The following is a 15800-nucleotide window of genomic DNA, read 5'->3' as shown; positions in this document are numbered from 1 at the left end:
ACACTTACAGGGAAATCTTAGGTAAAATACACATTTCAAAGTGTTTTTATGCACCTAAGAAAGCTGGTAGAGCAAACCAACATAAAGCAGAAACATAACCTTTATGTTCATGCTTTTTACAAACACTTATTGCTTTCCCTGAGAAAGTCAGGCACAGGCAACGGGGCAAAAGCAGAAGCGGCTCAGTCTGAACATCCGGCAGCCACAAGTGCAATGACGTCAGCCGCAGCGCCTAGACGAGCCTCTCTTACGTACGACCAATGAGCGCGCAGAGATCGGGTCGAGCCTCTCTCGGCCGCCCAATGGCAGGGCGGAGATCTGGCTCGAGCCTCCGCCGGGGTTAGAGTCATGTGAGCGGGGGGCGGAGGAGGTGCCAGCATGGAAGGCAGCGGAGGAGATGCAGTGAAGCACCAAACCAGCAGCCACAGCCTGTCAGGTAAGAGGCAGATCCCAGACCAGGTGGCTGAGCAGAGTTAGTTCAGGGGGGGGGGGGGGGGGGGCAGCCACGTGGATGTGGCACTGATTTCCTGGAATTATTGAGGGGGAGGGGTGGGTGGGTACTGATGCATCGGAGGACCCTGCCTGGCATGTGCCCCTTGCCCACCTTCATTCAAAGGGCTTCGTTCGCTGGCGCGTGGGCTCGGGGGAGAGAGAGGGGGAGGGGCGCAGTTTCGGAATGTTGGGCAACTCTCAGTCTGAGCTGCTGACGTGGCCCGGGACGCCGCGATGTTGTGTCCAATCAAAAGGCAGGACGCAGCTTCTGGAGGCGTGGCCTTGGAGGAGGAGGAGGAGGAGGCGGGGGGAGTCACGTGCGAAGTCCGAACGAGGCGGGGTTTGTTGTGGAGATGCGGTGACGTCACAGAGCCCAGGAACGTTCCAGGGGCACCGCTGGTGTGATAGCGCCGAAGCGGGACTACAGATCCCACAATGCACTTAAAGAGTTGGAGCCAAGAAGGGCAAGGATAGCAAAGAATAATTCCCAGTATCTTGTACACCTGAGATATTCGGCAGCATTGATGCCAGCCAAGTTACCCAGTTTCAGGGTGGACTCTTTTTGACCAGTCCTGGTTTTGAATTTACTTCCCACAGCAGTGTGGGATTTGTAGTTTCTGATCCTGCTCCTTGCAATTAGTGCTGTAAGTCCAAAAATGCAGTCCAGGACTCCATCAAAATCTCCAGCCTGGAGCTAGGTAACTTTGCATCTCTGTGATACCAAAAACATTAAAATGGATATTTATTAGGTAAACATAACCCCCCACCCCCCACTTCCCCTAGTACTCACACTCCCCTTCCCTAGCTTGTCTTGTATCCTCCCCCTCCCTTTGTGTCTTTTCTGTGCTGACAGCCCCTAAGAGACACAAATCTAATTTTGATTCCATTAGAAAAGATACCCAGCAATAGCAGAACTGCTAAGTTACCCAGTTCCGAGATAGTTGGGCCAGTCCTGTTGCATTATGGGATCTGCAGTATTGTGTTTTATGAGTATGATCTGGGACTACAAGTACGACAAAGAGAGTCCAAATCTCCCGTAAAAAACAACAAGAACGGAAGATGTACAGAATGACGCAAACGGGTAGCACTGTTTATAATGCATTATAAACAGTGCTACCCGTTTGCGTGTTAAGGTCCCTCCAATCCCAGATTGAAATGCTGGGTAATCTAACACGAGGTTGTATCCAGCTGAGAGCATACTTCTCGACACCATGTTTTCCTCTTGACCCCTGAAGAAGGCCTCTTTGGCTGAAAACACGGACCGTGTAGGGTCTTAATAAAGGAATTTGGCTTTTTTACACCTGTGATTTTAGTTTGGTCTTTCTGTACATCTTCCGTTCTTGTTGTTCTCTGGGACTACAAGTACCACACTACTGCTCTGGAATGTAGATGCAGAACCAGTATTGGCTAAACAGTCTACCAATTGGAATGGGGGTAATTTGGCAGTTCTGCAATTTGTAGTGTGAAAACACTGGTCCTAAAAAAAAAAAACCTAATTAGCTGGAAAATAACACCTAACTTTACAATTTATAAACACTTAAGAGTAGATAAATGATGAAATCTGACAAATATGCATATGACAGTTTAGTCCTGGGCTCATGAGGTGTCCAGTGCTGCCTGTGATGTGCACTTAGCAGGGGCGTAGCTAGACCTCGACGGGAGGGGGGCCAGAGACCAAGGTGGGGCCGCCCTCTCACCGCCACTTCCCCCCCCCCCCCCCCCCCCCCCACTGCCACTGCAAAGGTACCTTGGTTGGTGGGGATCCCCAACCCCTGCCAGCTAAAGCATTTGTCCTGTGCTGGTCTCACATTGTCTGACGCCCTGCTCTGTTTTCAGTCGCTGTGTGCACACTCGTTTTAATGAAAGTGAGCATATGCGCACATGCTCAGTTTCATTAAAACGAGCACACACAGTGACTGAAAACAAGATAGGGCATCAGGCAATGTGAGACCAGCGGGAGACAAACGCCGGGGGCCCCAGAGCTAATTTGGGGGAGCCCAGGCCCCCATGTCCCCCCATAGCTATCCCACCTCCCCTCGTCCCCCATTCTCTATCTCTGTTAATGGCTCTCACATCCTCCCTGTCTCCTCGGCTCGTAACCTTGGAGTCATCTTTGATTCCTCTCTCTGCTCTGCGCATATTCAACAGATCGCCAAAACCTGTCGTTTCTTTATGTATAACACTAGCAAAATTTGCCCCTTCCTTTCTGAATACGCTACCAGAACCCTTATCCACACCCTTGTCACCTCTCGCTTGGATTATTGCAATTTACTTCTCACTGGTCTTCCGCTCAGCTTTCTCTCTCCTCTCCAGTCTGTCCACAATTCTGCGGCACGACTTATTTTCCGCCAAAATCGTTATACCCACACTAGCCCACTCCTCAAGTCACTTCACTGGCTCCCTGTCTGCTTCCGCATACAGTTCAAACTTCTCTTACTGACCTTTAAATGCATCCATTCTGCAGCCCCCCCATTACCTCTCCACTCTCATCTCTCCCTACAATCCTCCCCTTGAACTCCGCTCACTGGACAAATCTCTCTTGTCGTCCCCCTTCTCCTCCACTGCTAACTCCAGGCTTCGTTCCTTTTCTCTCGCCGCGGCACCTTATGCCTGGAATAGACTTCCTGAGCCTGTACGTTTAGCTCCATCTCTACCTGTCTTCAAATCTATGCTGAAAACCCACCTTTTCACCACTGCTTTTGCCCCCTAGCCACAACTCATCTGCCTTTCCCCCCCCCCCCCCCCGTTCCTTCTCACTCAGTACTTCCCTCGCCCTTATTTGTCTTGTCTGTCCGTATTATTTTAGATTGTTAGCTCTATTGAGCAGGGACTGTCTCTCTGTGTCAGGTGTTCAGCGCTGCGTGCGTCTGGTAGCGCTATACAAATGCTAATAATAATAGTGCTGTGGCTTCTTTCCCACCATATTTATTTATTTACTTATTTATTCTTTTATCCCAACTATTATCCAAAACAAGTTTCGGTTCAAAGTGACTTACATTTTACAGTGAAATTATAGTAGTGTTTCCTAGTTGTATCTTACGTGCCTAGTTATAGAATTTTTTTTTAAGGTGTGTTTTCAGCGCTTTTCTGAATTGGAGATAGTTAATGATGCTTCTGATGGTTTTTGCTATTGAGTTCCACCGTTTGGATCCCAGATAGCTGAATCCTGCTGTGTAGATGGTTCTGTACGTTATGTTTCTGCAGTTGGGTAGGTGTAGAAGTAGATAACGTCTGGTTTTTGGCCTTGCGTTTCTTGGTGATAATTCTAGCATGTCTTGCATATATCTAGGTGCCATTCCGAATAGTACCTTGAAAATGAGGGTGCTGACTTTGAAGATTAGTCTTGCTTTGATTGACAGCCAGTGTAGTGCTTCGAGTAGTGGGGTAGCTAAATAAGTGTATTTATTTATTATTTTATTTATTAGGATATATTTACTTCCTTTTTGAAGGAATTCACTCAAGGTGGTTTGCAACAAGAATAAGTCAAACATAAGCTATAGGCAATTACAGCAGTAAAAATATTCAAGTAACAATGCAAAGTATGGCATGGTAGACTTCCTCACCCTAGAGGAGACATAGGCCCTTGAATCAGAAGAGGAAGTTTCAGATCTTGTACAGACAAGCATGGGTTGCCTGATCAACAGACTGGTGCTGCTTCTCTGTCAGTTTTTCATAGATTTATGTTTCCTGGCTTTTCCCTTCCTTGTCATATTAATCACAGGTGTGTTTTGAAGAAGTGGCCTAATGTTTAGAGCAGAGGGCTGAAGACCAAGAAAGCCAGAGTTCAAATCCCACTGTGGCTCTTTGAGGGGCATAATCGAACGGGGGGGTCCATGGGTCAATTTTAGCAGACATTGGAAAAGAGGCCGGTACTCAGTACCCCCAAGTACCCCCTCAAAAAAAGCCCTGTAAAAATGGCTTGTATGTATTAGCATAACTTTAAAAAAAAGGTTTGTAAAAAAAAAAAACACCAAAACTTGCTCCGTCATAAGACGGAGGATTTTCTTTTTAAATTGGTTATTTTTCTGCGGTGTGAATATTTTAAACTGATTCTTTTTTTCTTCCGAGTCTTAGGCACTAATGGCATTATTAGGTCTCCCTGTGAGATAAGGGTGTCTAATAGCTATTCTATTGCCCCCCCCCCCCTGTAGGAAGCTTTGAAGTGCCCTTTGTTTAATTAACATAGTATGATACGGGACCCCTGAGCAAATTGAGTTTGGGTGTTTTTTTTTTTTACAAACCTTGCTTTTTGGGGTCTTTTTTTTAATGATACGGTATTTTGGTTTGTCTCTCAATATTTTTTGATTGTATGTATTATCTTCATTCTACGCAGGGACGATGTTATTCGAGTTTATTTATTTTATTTATTACATTTGTACCCCGCGCTTTCCCACATACAGCAGGCTCCGTGCAGCTTACATTGTAAAAGAAAGTGTCTTACATGGTAGAAAAGAGTTGTACCAAACAGCGTATTTTACTATTCAGCCAAATATGAATAATAAAAATTATTATTCAACCGAATACAAGTAATGTATTCGGGATACGATTTGGATCCAAATTGAATTGAATATGACTATTTGGTACAGCCGTAGATTTTATATTAAGAAATGAAACGTAGGGTCAATTCTTTTTTTTTTTTTTATTATTTTATTTATCATTTTACTTAATTACATTCACATTTATCACATAAATGTAAGGAAATACAGAAATTAATGTAAAAAGGAAAACATTTTCTCTCAACAATATATATTTACAAAATTGTCCACAATTGGAAGATCCAAGATAGGGTCAATTCTTTTTTTGTTTTGCTATTGACAAGTAACTGGTGTTCTCCGTTCTTCCTCCCAGGTCGTGTGAGGATTGCCTGGTTTTACCAACTCTGGACATAAGAACGTAAGCGTTGCCATACTGGCACAGACTGAAGGTCCATCAAGCCCAGCATCCTGTTTCCTTCAAACTTCATTGCTGGTCTGTTTAAAGGTCCCCGTGATGAACTGATGGTTTCACTAAGGCACAATGAGTCACTTGCCTCTGTGGATCTGTGTGCTTCCTCTGCCAGTCCCTGCAAGAACCCCAGGGGTCCCTGTGCCATGCTGCTGAAGGACTGTGAGAGGGAGTGTTCAAGCCCCGTGGTGGCAGAGAGCAGTGGGTACAGCCCACCTGAGGAGATGGGTTTCCTGGTCTCCACAGTGCTGAAAGGGGAAGAGCCGCAGCAGAGAGTGTACGAGGCCCACTTGAAACTGCCTGACTTCTGCAGCGACATGTCCCGGGACTTCATCCCTACGCTTGAGGAGATTGAAGAATTCCTGAAGGAGAAGATGGAGCTGATCAAGGAGGAGTTAAACGAGAACCAGCCAATTGGAGCCAAGCTTGAGATCAAATCCGAGCTCAATGTGGGCGGGGCCTGCTCCAAAGCAAGTGAGCAGTGCGCAGCGGTGGTGCCGACGGGAGATGGCACGCCAAGCGAGCAGCAGGCTAAGGGTGCTACGCCGAGTGCGGTCAACTGCGTGGCAGCGCCCACTGGCAGCATTCCAGTCGTCCTTCAGATCCAACCCATACAGTTGGCCAGCGGAGCTCAGCTGCCCCAGAGTGCCGTGGGTGGCTCTGGCATCCGAGTGGCTCAGTTAATCATCAGCATGCAAGGTCAAAGTGTCACTCTCACCCCTCAGGCTGCTCCTTCCCCTTTGGCTGTCACGGACCAAAAGTATGTGCGGATAGCTCCGCTGCCTGTCACTATGAGGCCGCTGACCCTGGGGAATAATGTTTATGGGATGGAGGGAGCCCAGAAGTTCCCCAGAGTCTCACCTTCGGTTATCCGGGTGCACAAGTGCAGTCACCCTGGCTGTAACAAGATGTACACCAAGAGTTCCCATCTGAAGGCGCACTTCCGGCGACACACGGGGGAGAAACCTTATGTCTGCATGTGGCCTGACTGTGAGTGGAGGTAAGACGTTCATTTCAATGTAGAAGAGCAAATCCATTCTCAGCAACTGATCCACCGGGTAACACGTACCAGTCTTTAAAACTAATTGGTATTTTCCTTGGGTTAAACTATAAAACCTGCATGTGTCTATCCCTTCTGATATTAAAAAAAGAGCAGCACCTCATTCGGAAGACACGAGCCCATGATCTGACCCCTCCCTGCTGTTCTGGTTCTCCCGTTTCCTGGCTCTGTCCAGTTATACTGTGCTTCTAGCAGTTAATGAGTATTAAAGCTGGGTCTGTTGGCCGTTTCCCCAGCAGTCAGCCGTCACTTCAGCACGCATCTATCTTTCTCATGAAAACCTGGCCTCGCTCATAAATTAGCTCATAATCCCTTGAAAGTTCTGGCTAAGCAGGAAGGAAGGAAGCCTACGATGAAGGAGCCGGAGAGGAAGAATCTGCCGATCAGATCTGGGCGCTTGTTACATTCAGTTCCTGTCTTTTTCTGTTGAATATTTTCCTTTCTTCCCTGCTTCTTTCAAAAAGGTACAATGTGGCCAGAGAACTTTATAGAGCCAGGTGGAGTAGCTTCTCTGCACACCTCATGGCAGTGATCAGATCCTGCCATGCAGTAACCGGGCTCTGGCAGTATTGGGATCTCAGTGGGATGTAAACCAACCCTTTAAAAGTGTAGATACCACTTTCAGAAAGTCTTCCAAAGGTTGCCTTCTTTGGGGGGTTGGTGGGGGGACCAGGGTAGAATAGAGGGTCTTCTAGCACACGAGGCCACGTTTTGTGATTTAAGATAGTCTGGAATGTACTGCGTTACTTTGAAAGGACAGTGATCAATCTTAGCGCTTACCTAATTGTTATTCCCAATTCTTGGTGCCACTATGTGCTGTGATCAGCTGTTTCAGACTGGACGGCTGATGTGTGTCGTGGTCTTGGTGCACAGTGCAACTTCTGCGCTGAGTCAGTGACCCCCTGACACTCTCTTGACCACCAGAGTTCTTACCAAAGATTCCTCATCCTCTAGCGCAGTCACATGGGACTGAGTCATCTGACTGACGGGGTACCAGGAAAGGAAGCTGGAGGCAGCAAGTGGTACCAGCAGGGACTCTGGGAGGGGGAAAAGCCATCTCATCAGCCACTTTTTCCCACCCACTCCTGTCTTCTCCAAAACCAAATAAACCCAACTCACCGGCTTCAGATTCCAAGTAGAACTATTGATTGAAGATCACTTGGCTTATGTGCGTTGTGGTGGGGAACAGATCAGACCCTCAACAGCAACAGGCTGAGCCCTCCAAACGCCTACACTGTGGGTAATTTGGCTAATAAATATTGGGAATAAATAAATAATGCTCTAGTATTGAGAGAACATAAATTCTGATGTCTGTAGAGGAGAACATTCAACTCAGGACTTCAAATGTCTGTCCATTTGTCACTTAGTTCTACTAATTTCTATAGTGCTACTAGACATACACAGCACTGTACACATTATATGCAGGTACTTTCTCTGTCCCTAGAGGGCAGCACTGTACACATTATATGCAGGTACTTTCTCTGTCCCTAGAGGGCAGTGCTGTACACATTATATGCAGGCACTTTCTCTGTCCCTAGAGGGCAGCACTGTACACATTATATGCAGGTACTTTCTCTGTCCCTAGAGGGCAGCACTGTACACATTATATGCAGGTACTTTCTCTGTCCCTAGAGGGCAGTGCTGTACACATTATATGCAGGCACTTTCTCTGTCCCTAGAGGGCAGCACTGTACACATTATATGCAGGTACTTTCTCTGTCCATAGAGGGCTCACAATCTAGGTTTTTGTACCTGGGGCAATGAAGGGTTAAGTCAGTGACGTGGGAAGGGGGGGCAGGAGGGGCGGTCCGCCCCGGGTGCACGCGCTTAGGGGGTGCCGGTCACGCTGGTTTCCTGCTCCCTCTGTCCTGGATCAGGTTACTTCCTGTTCCGGGGCAGAGAGAGCAGGGAACCAGCGGGGCCGACGCATCTCCGAGTGACGTGCACTCGGGGTGGATCGGCCCTCCCGCAGGTAAGAATGCACTCCGGGGGGGGGGGGGGGTCGCTCCAGAGGGGGGGTGCGCCGCAGAGCGGGGGGGGGGGGGGGGGGGTTGCGCCGTGCTGCACCCAGGAGGGGGGGGGAGGTGCGCAGCGGCGACCCACCCCGGGTGTCATTAGCCCTCGCTACGGCACTGGGTTAAGTGACTTGCCCAAGGTCACAAGGAGCTGCAGTGGGAATCAAACCCAGATTACCAGGATCAAAGCTCGCTGCACTAACCATTAGGCGGTGGTAAATCTTACTGTGCCCATAACCCAAGGATTTTCCTGCAGGCTGAGTTCTCTCTGCTTGCCGTCATAGTTTGTAATTATACACATTGGAAAATGGGGGAGGGAGAAAGGGAAGGGCAGAACCCATTGATAAATCCCACCTGCAGGAAAATCCCTGGACTGTGGATACTCAGTTTCCACTCGTCTCTGCTAAAGTGCATGCTGGAATGTATTTCAGCCTCTGCCTTGCTGTGTTTTTCTTTTGAAGAACCAGGAATGAGAACATGTTTCTATAAAAACACTCTCGTCCTAACGCACTGCATTTTTCATGGGCCATGCTTGGATTTAAAACTGATGAATTAATGAGTCAAATGACAACAGTGAATCAGAGTCCATTTTGGCTCATCTTGGATCCAGGGGCGTAGCTACGTGGGGTCACAGGGGCTTGATGACGACCCTCTCGCCCCCCCTCCCGCCGCCAACCCTCCCCTGCCGTCACCGTGGGATACCTTTGCTGGCAGGGGCCCCCAACCCCCACCAGCCGAGGTCCTCTTGCTTCCCGCTTCGTTCTGTTTCTGACGTCCTGCACGTTGTACGTGCAGGACGTCAGACTCACAGAAACAGAGCAAAGCCTTGCAGATCAAGGCTTCGTTCTGTTCCAGTGAGTCTGAAGTCCTGCACGTGCAGGACGTCAGAAACAGAACGAAGCCTTGCGTGGGAAGCAAGAGGACCTTGGCTGGCGGGGATTGGGGTCCCTCGCCAGCAAAGGTAGGTGACGACGATGGCGACGGGGGAGGATTGGCGGCAGGAGGGGGGTCGAGAGGGTTGTCGGCGGGTGAGGGTGCAAAGTTGGTGGTGGCGGGGGGGGGGGGGGGGTGGCGGCTAAAATGTGTCCCCTCACCTGGGCTCTGGACCCCCCTCCTGCCAAAGTCTGGCTATGCCCCTGCTTGGACCTGTTGCGAGGGGTTCAGGCTGCTGCTCTGGAGTTTGTTCTGCCATGAACAGGTGTTGACTCGGTCATTCACGTTTAACCTTGGCTGTGTTTCCTTTGGTAGGTTTTCACGCTCTGATGAACTTTCACGCCACAAGAGATCCCATTCGGGCATCAAACCCTACCAGTGTGCAGTGTGTGAGAAGAAGTTTGCACGCAGCGATCACTTGTCCAAACACATGAAGATCCACCGGGGCCAGCACAGCACAGGCAGCAGGACAATGCGGACCAATCGTTAGCCTACAAAAATCAAGAACGTTGGTTTGGGTTCGGAAATGTCTTCCTATTTAGCTTGCTGCAGACTGTGGAAAGTCCCCAGGCCTACCTCAGCTCAAGGACCTTTGCCTTAAAAAAATGACCTCTGGTGGGTGGAGGGTTGGTTGGGAGGCTTGAGATCATGAAAGAATGCGTAGATGGGAATGATGGACATTTCCCTAGTTGGATTCTTTTTCAAGGTTTTTGGAGGGAGTATGGGACTCATTGTCGGACTTGGTCAAATCCAATGTCTGTCTCTCTGATGGTGCTTAAGAAAATGTGATACAGCATCTCTTCCTCACGCTCTGTCGTGCTGTAGGGATGCATTGAATCCGGGGTGACGTCCCTCCCTGGCTTTTGTGAAACAGACTGTGACAGATTCTTATTAGCACATGCAATATTTAATATTCATGTTAGTACATGTATCCAGGGTGTGTGCTCTGAACAAGGAGCAGCCATTTTAATGTAGTACAGAATGTTAGTGAACCTGAGATACAAGCAAGCATCCTGCGAAGTCCTGCAGGCTTTAGGACACCAATAGACATAACACAGGTAGGGGTAAATAGGGAACTTCCTAGTGACCAGGGCTCCAAAACTCTGCAGCAGACAGTGTGGCTAATAGCAGTATGGTGATTCTTTCAGGGGCAAAGTGCGTGACCACAGAGACCAGCAACGATTTATTCCCTGGGTCTAAGATGACCCCACTCTATGGGGTAGAAAATATGTCTATAGACTGAAAGCATGCAACGTGACTGTTGCCTGTTACTCTGTGTTCAGGTCAGCAATATGAGTTATGACATAAATTTCCTGTAATTATATATAATTACAGGAGATTCATGTTTAGAATTTTCCTTTTCCTCTTTTCAGTTTTGAGTTTAATCACAACTGACCTCCACTGGACTATGGCACCTTCAGCCTTCATTCATAACCATGTAGGACTCTTCCCCTGCCCCCCCCCCCCTCCTTCCCCGGGTGCTACATCAGCCCAGTTCAGCTCAGCCATTGCAGAAATGGCCCTTAGCCAGGGGGCCACAAACCACAGCTCCCTCTAGAGGCCATCTAAAGTTGCCCCTAAGCAGCAGAGAAATCAGGGAGGCCTGAGAAGCACAGAGGTTCCCTAGTGGTGAGGAAGTGAGAGAAAATACAGAGACCTGCTGGGGTCTGTGGTAGTGCACGTGGGGTGGGGGGGGGGGGGGAGGTAAACAAGGCAGAGACTGGAAGAGCCTCAGTGTCCTTATCTGTAGTTAGTTTGGTTTTTGTGAATCAAAGGCAGGCTTCAGTCTCCACCAGTGCCATGCGAGGGCAGCTGACACCCGGGGCGGGTCGCCACTGTGCACCCCCCCCCCCCCCCGGGTGCAGCACGCTGCACCCTCCCCCCTCCGGAGCGCACCCCCCCTGGAGTGCGTACTTATGAGGGAAAGTGGCGAGGGATGGGCGGGAGGGCCGAACCGCCCCGAGTGCATGTCGCTGGGAGCTGCGTCGGCTCTGCTGGTTCCCTGCTCTCTCTGCCCTGGGGTAGAGGGAGCAGGGAACCAGCGGAGCCGACACCCCCCCAGCGGCGTGCACCCGGGGCGGACCGCCCCACCGCCTCCCCCCTTCCTATGCCACTGGTCTCCGCACCAACTCCTGTATCAATTTTAACAAATTTCACTTAAAGGAACATTTAGGTGACACACTGTTACCCCCATTAATGCATCTCTCTCCCCCTTAACGTTAAAGAACTTTTACTCCTGACTTTAGTACAACCTTCATCCTCTGTTTTTTTTCAAGTAACTGTGGACTGGCCCAGTCATCTTTCATCTGTAATTCTTTTCTAGGCTACACATCAGGTCCTGTCTACAAGGTGTAAGATACAGAGCCACATGCTCACCTCTGTCTGAACTGACTTTTTGGGAGGCTGCTGCACAGATCTAACCCCTGCTGGAAGGTTTCCATTTTCCCCTCTTTTTTCTCTACAGTACAAATCGCTTTGTACATATTTATTCCTGCAATTTCAGTGAATCCTGCCTGATGTGTGCTTAACAAAACAAGGTCAGGTGTCACACCTTGTCAATTTTCATTAAATGTTCTTGGGGGGGGGGGGGGACCCAACCTTTTTCAGTAAACATATGCATTTATTTTCAAAACTCATGCAACTATGACCACAAACTCACAGAAGGTGTAACCCAATAGAAGGACGCAGTAGATCTGGAGAACGCAGGTCCCTTCAGCCATGCAACTCCTCCCGCCTATCCCTGGGGCAGCTTAAGGTCCTTCTCCTCCCATGTCCAGAGAAGGGCAACAAAAATGATAAAGGGGATGGGATGACTTCTCTATGAGGAAAGGCTGAAGCTTGGAGAAGAGACGGCTGAGGGGAGATATGATGGAGGTCTATAAAATACTGAGTGGAGTGGAACAGGTAGACGTGAATCACTTGTTTTCTCTTTCCAAAAATACTAGGACTAGGGGGCACGCGAGGATGCTACAAAGTAGTGAATTTAAAACGAATCGTAGAAAATATTTCTTCACTCAACGAATAATTAAACTCTGGAATTTGTTGCCAGAGAATGTAGTAAAAGCACTTAGCTTAGCGGGGTTTTAAAAAGGTTTGGATAGCTTCCTAAAGAAAAGTCCATAAGCCATTATTAAAATGGACTTGGGGAAAATCCACTGCTTATTTCTAGGATAGGCAGCATAAAATATATTGTACTGTTTTGGGATCTCGCCAGGTACTTGTAACCTGGATTGGCCACTGTTGGAAACAGGATGCTGGGCTTGATGGACCTTCTGTCTGTCCCAATATGGCAATACTTATGTACTTATATCCCTTTCTCTCCCTTCCCATTAGCTGTCCAGAATATCCCCTTCCCTTCCTGCTATCAGTCCTACCTCTGCCTCCCATGTCCACAGGCTTACCTCCCATGTTTAGCATCTCCCTTTCGCTCTGCTGTCATCAGGTGACCAGCATCTCCCCTCTTCTCTACCCCTACAGATGTCCAGTGTTTCTCTTGCCTTTTTTTTTTATTTGTACCCCGCGCTTTCCCACTCATGGCAGGCTCAATGCGGCTTACATGGGGCAATGGAGGGTTAAGTGACTTGCCCAGAGTCACAAGGAGCTGCCTGTGCCTGAAGTGGGAATTGAACCCAGTTCCCCAGGACCAAAGTCCACCACTCTAACCACTAGGCCACTCCTCCACTCCACTCCTCCACTTTCTGCTATCAGGCCTACCTCCTCCTCCCATGTTTAGCATCTCCCTTTCTCTCTGCTCTCATCAGGTGACCAGCATCTCCCCTCTTCTCTACCCCTACAGATGTCCAGTGTTTCTCTTGCCTTTTTTTTTTATTTGTACCCCGCGCTTTCCCACTCATGGTAGGCTCAATGCGGCTTACATGGGGCAATGGAGGGTTGAGTGACTTGCCCAGAGTCACAAGGAGCTGCCTGTGCCTGAAGTGGGAATTGAACCCAGTTCCCCAGGACCAAAGTCCACCACTCTAACCACTAGGCCACTCCTCTCCTCCACTTTCTGCTATCAGGCCTACCTCCTCCTCCCATGTTTAGCATCTCCCTTTCTCTCTGCTCTCATCAGGTGACCAGCATCTCCTCTCTTCTCTACTCCTACAGATGTCCAGTGTTTCTCTTGCCTTTTCTGCTATCAGGCCTACCTCCTCCTCCCATGTCCAGCATCTCCCTTTCTCTCCCCTCCCATCAGCTATCCAGTATCTCCCCTCTTCCTGCTATCAGGCCTACCTCCCACCTCTATGCTGCCATCAAGAGCACCATGGCCCCCCGCCTTCATAATATTTTAAATTCTGCAAAATCCTGTAGACTTAAGACCCTGTTTACTAAGACGGGCTTTAGGTGTTCTCTTGTTAGCGTGTGCTAAAAATGAGCAGGTGCTAACGATAGAGACACCCATTATATTCCTAGGGATGTCTCTGACGTTAGCGTGCGCTAAAAGGTGTGGACGCCTACAGCACGGTTTGGTAAACAGGACCCATGGGGTTTTTTCATACAGCACAATACCATCACTGTCTTTAATTTGGAGAATATAGTTTGGTTGCCTTGTTAGTCCATGTTAATAGATAGAGAAAAGAACCTAAACAACAACAAAAAAAAAGATGGTACATTTATATTGTCCTGACCTGAGAAAGACGGTTTTGACCTTTGAAAGCTAGTGAAAAAAAATGTAATAGGTTAGTCCAATAAAAAAATGGTATCATCTTCTTTTTCTTTTCTTTTGTTTTATTTCTGTTTATTAACCTTTAAGTTATTTACAGTTTAATACACTCATCATTTTTGTGCAGAGTTTCCTGATTATAAGGCCTCACCCCTTCTTCATCACATCACTTTCATGCTTTCACCCTTAGCTCTGTCTATACCTTCCCCCCCCCCCACCCCCCCTAAGGTCTCCCTTTGGCTTGAACCCCTTCCCAGGCTTCCTTGAGGCCAATCCCCTGGCTCACTCATTGCTAACTTCCTCTTTCTCTCCCTCCCTTTCTTCTTCTCTTCAGGCTCAACCCCTCTGTTTCTGTCCACCCCAGGATCATTTTCCCTTGAACCGAGTTCACTCTCCAACCGCCCATCTTTCTCCTTTTTGCTCCGTCCTCCAGACTTCGTTCCCTCCCCAGTTTTGCCTCTCATCTTTATCCCCAGCTCTGTCGGCCATCTTTCTGTACTCCCACTGTCTCTTCTATCTCCCCCTTCCTCCAGCAGAGTTCCCCTGTTCTCTTCTGCCTGTGGGGCTGACCACACCCAACTTCCATCCTTCAGGCCATCCCTGCTGACCACGCTCCAGCTGTCTCTCTTTCAGCTGATAAACTGCCAACACCATCAGCTTTCTGTGCAGGAGGAGAATTCTGTGCAAATTGTACAGAATTCCTCCAAGAAGACCAGTATTAGTTCAGGGACACACAGGGTGGGGTACTCAAGCTATAGCAGGCTGGGTCCAGCCCATCATCTCCAGCATGAGAGTCTTGTGGTCAACTCAGATTGATTACGGCTCAAATGGGAGCCCCAGTCTGATTCCCTAATTGGCATGTATGAAATCTTGGTCAGTCAGGGCAGAAGCCATCAACCACTTGGAGAGAATGGTTCCCCATCGTGCAGTTCTTCACCAGGGCTAGAGCTCAAAGAAAGAAAGGCCACCTCTCTCGCTACCAAACTCGACATAAAGTGTAAACAGTGTAGAAGCAAATTCCAGAGTCCTATCTGAAAGAGAGTAGCAGGAACACAAACAGGTAAACAGAGGCCATTGGAGCTTTTCCAAGATCAAACTTGTGCAATACTCAAGAAACTGGAGAGGTGACTGAGGCACCACCTTCTGTCTACATATACCATAAGCTCCTGAACTTGCTGTGACGGAGACATTATACTTCAGGTTTTCACAGGACCAAAATCTTCCACTTTTATCTTTCTGGAGCATTTCTTACAATATCAGTATTGTCCCAGAAGCTGTCCAGCAGCTCTGAAAGCTTCAGAATTAGTGCATGGGATTCAGCTGGTTGATGCTTTGTGCCAAGATGGAGCTGTACAGATCAGATCAAAGCGTTCTATTGTCTGGGCCAGGCTGGCCCGATGGCTCAGTGGCTGCTATTGATTCTCAAGTCCAGCTTCTGTTTCTCAAGCTGCCTGGGATCTTGCAGCCCCTGGGAGAGGGAACTCCAGACCTTGAACCAGGGTTGTGGTTTATGAATTGTGGTTGCAGAGGTTGAGGTACCTGCAAGGAACATGGGGTAGGGAACACAGAAAGAAGGGAGGGGAATGGAGCCAGCTGACAATGAAGACTTATGGTTCTGTTCACTCAATAGAGGCCAGTTCTTAATCAGTTGGAAATTCAAAATGGCGGTTGGAAGCTGCTGGCCAAAAAAGAG

General features: G+C 48.5%; 1 protein-coding gene across 1 annotated transcript; it reads left to right on the top strand.

Moving 5' to 3' along the window:
* Positions 1 to 361: 361 nt before the first annotated feature.
* LOC115481706 (Krueppel-like factor 15) lies at positions 362 to 11267 on the top strand. Its single transcript, XM_030221043.1, has 3 exons — positions 362 to 436; positions 5341 to 6436; positions 9760 to 11267. Exons 2-3 carry the CDS (start codon positions 5490 to 5492, stop codon positions 9932 to 9934), a joined length of 1122 nt encoding a protein of 373 aa, XP_030076903.1. The 5' UTR covers positions 362 to 436; positions 5341 to 5489; the 3' UTR covers positions 9935 to 11267.
* Positions 11268 to 15800: the final 4533 nt, after the last annotated feature.

The sequence above is a fragment of the Microcaecilia unicolor genome, chromosome 12 (assembly GCF_901765095.1).
Source record: "Microcaecilia unicolor chromosome 12, aMicUni1.1, whole genome shotgun sequence".
Lineage (NCBI taxonomy): Eukaryota > Metazoa > Chordata > Amphibia > Gymnophiona > Siphonopidae > Microcaecilia > Microcaecilia unicolor.
The sequence above is the reverse complement of the archived record's forward strand: the minus strand, read 5'-3'. Positions and strand labels throughout refer to the sequence as shown.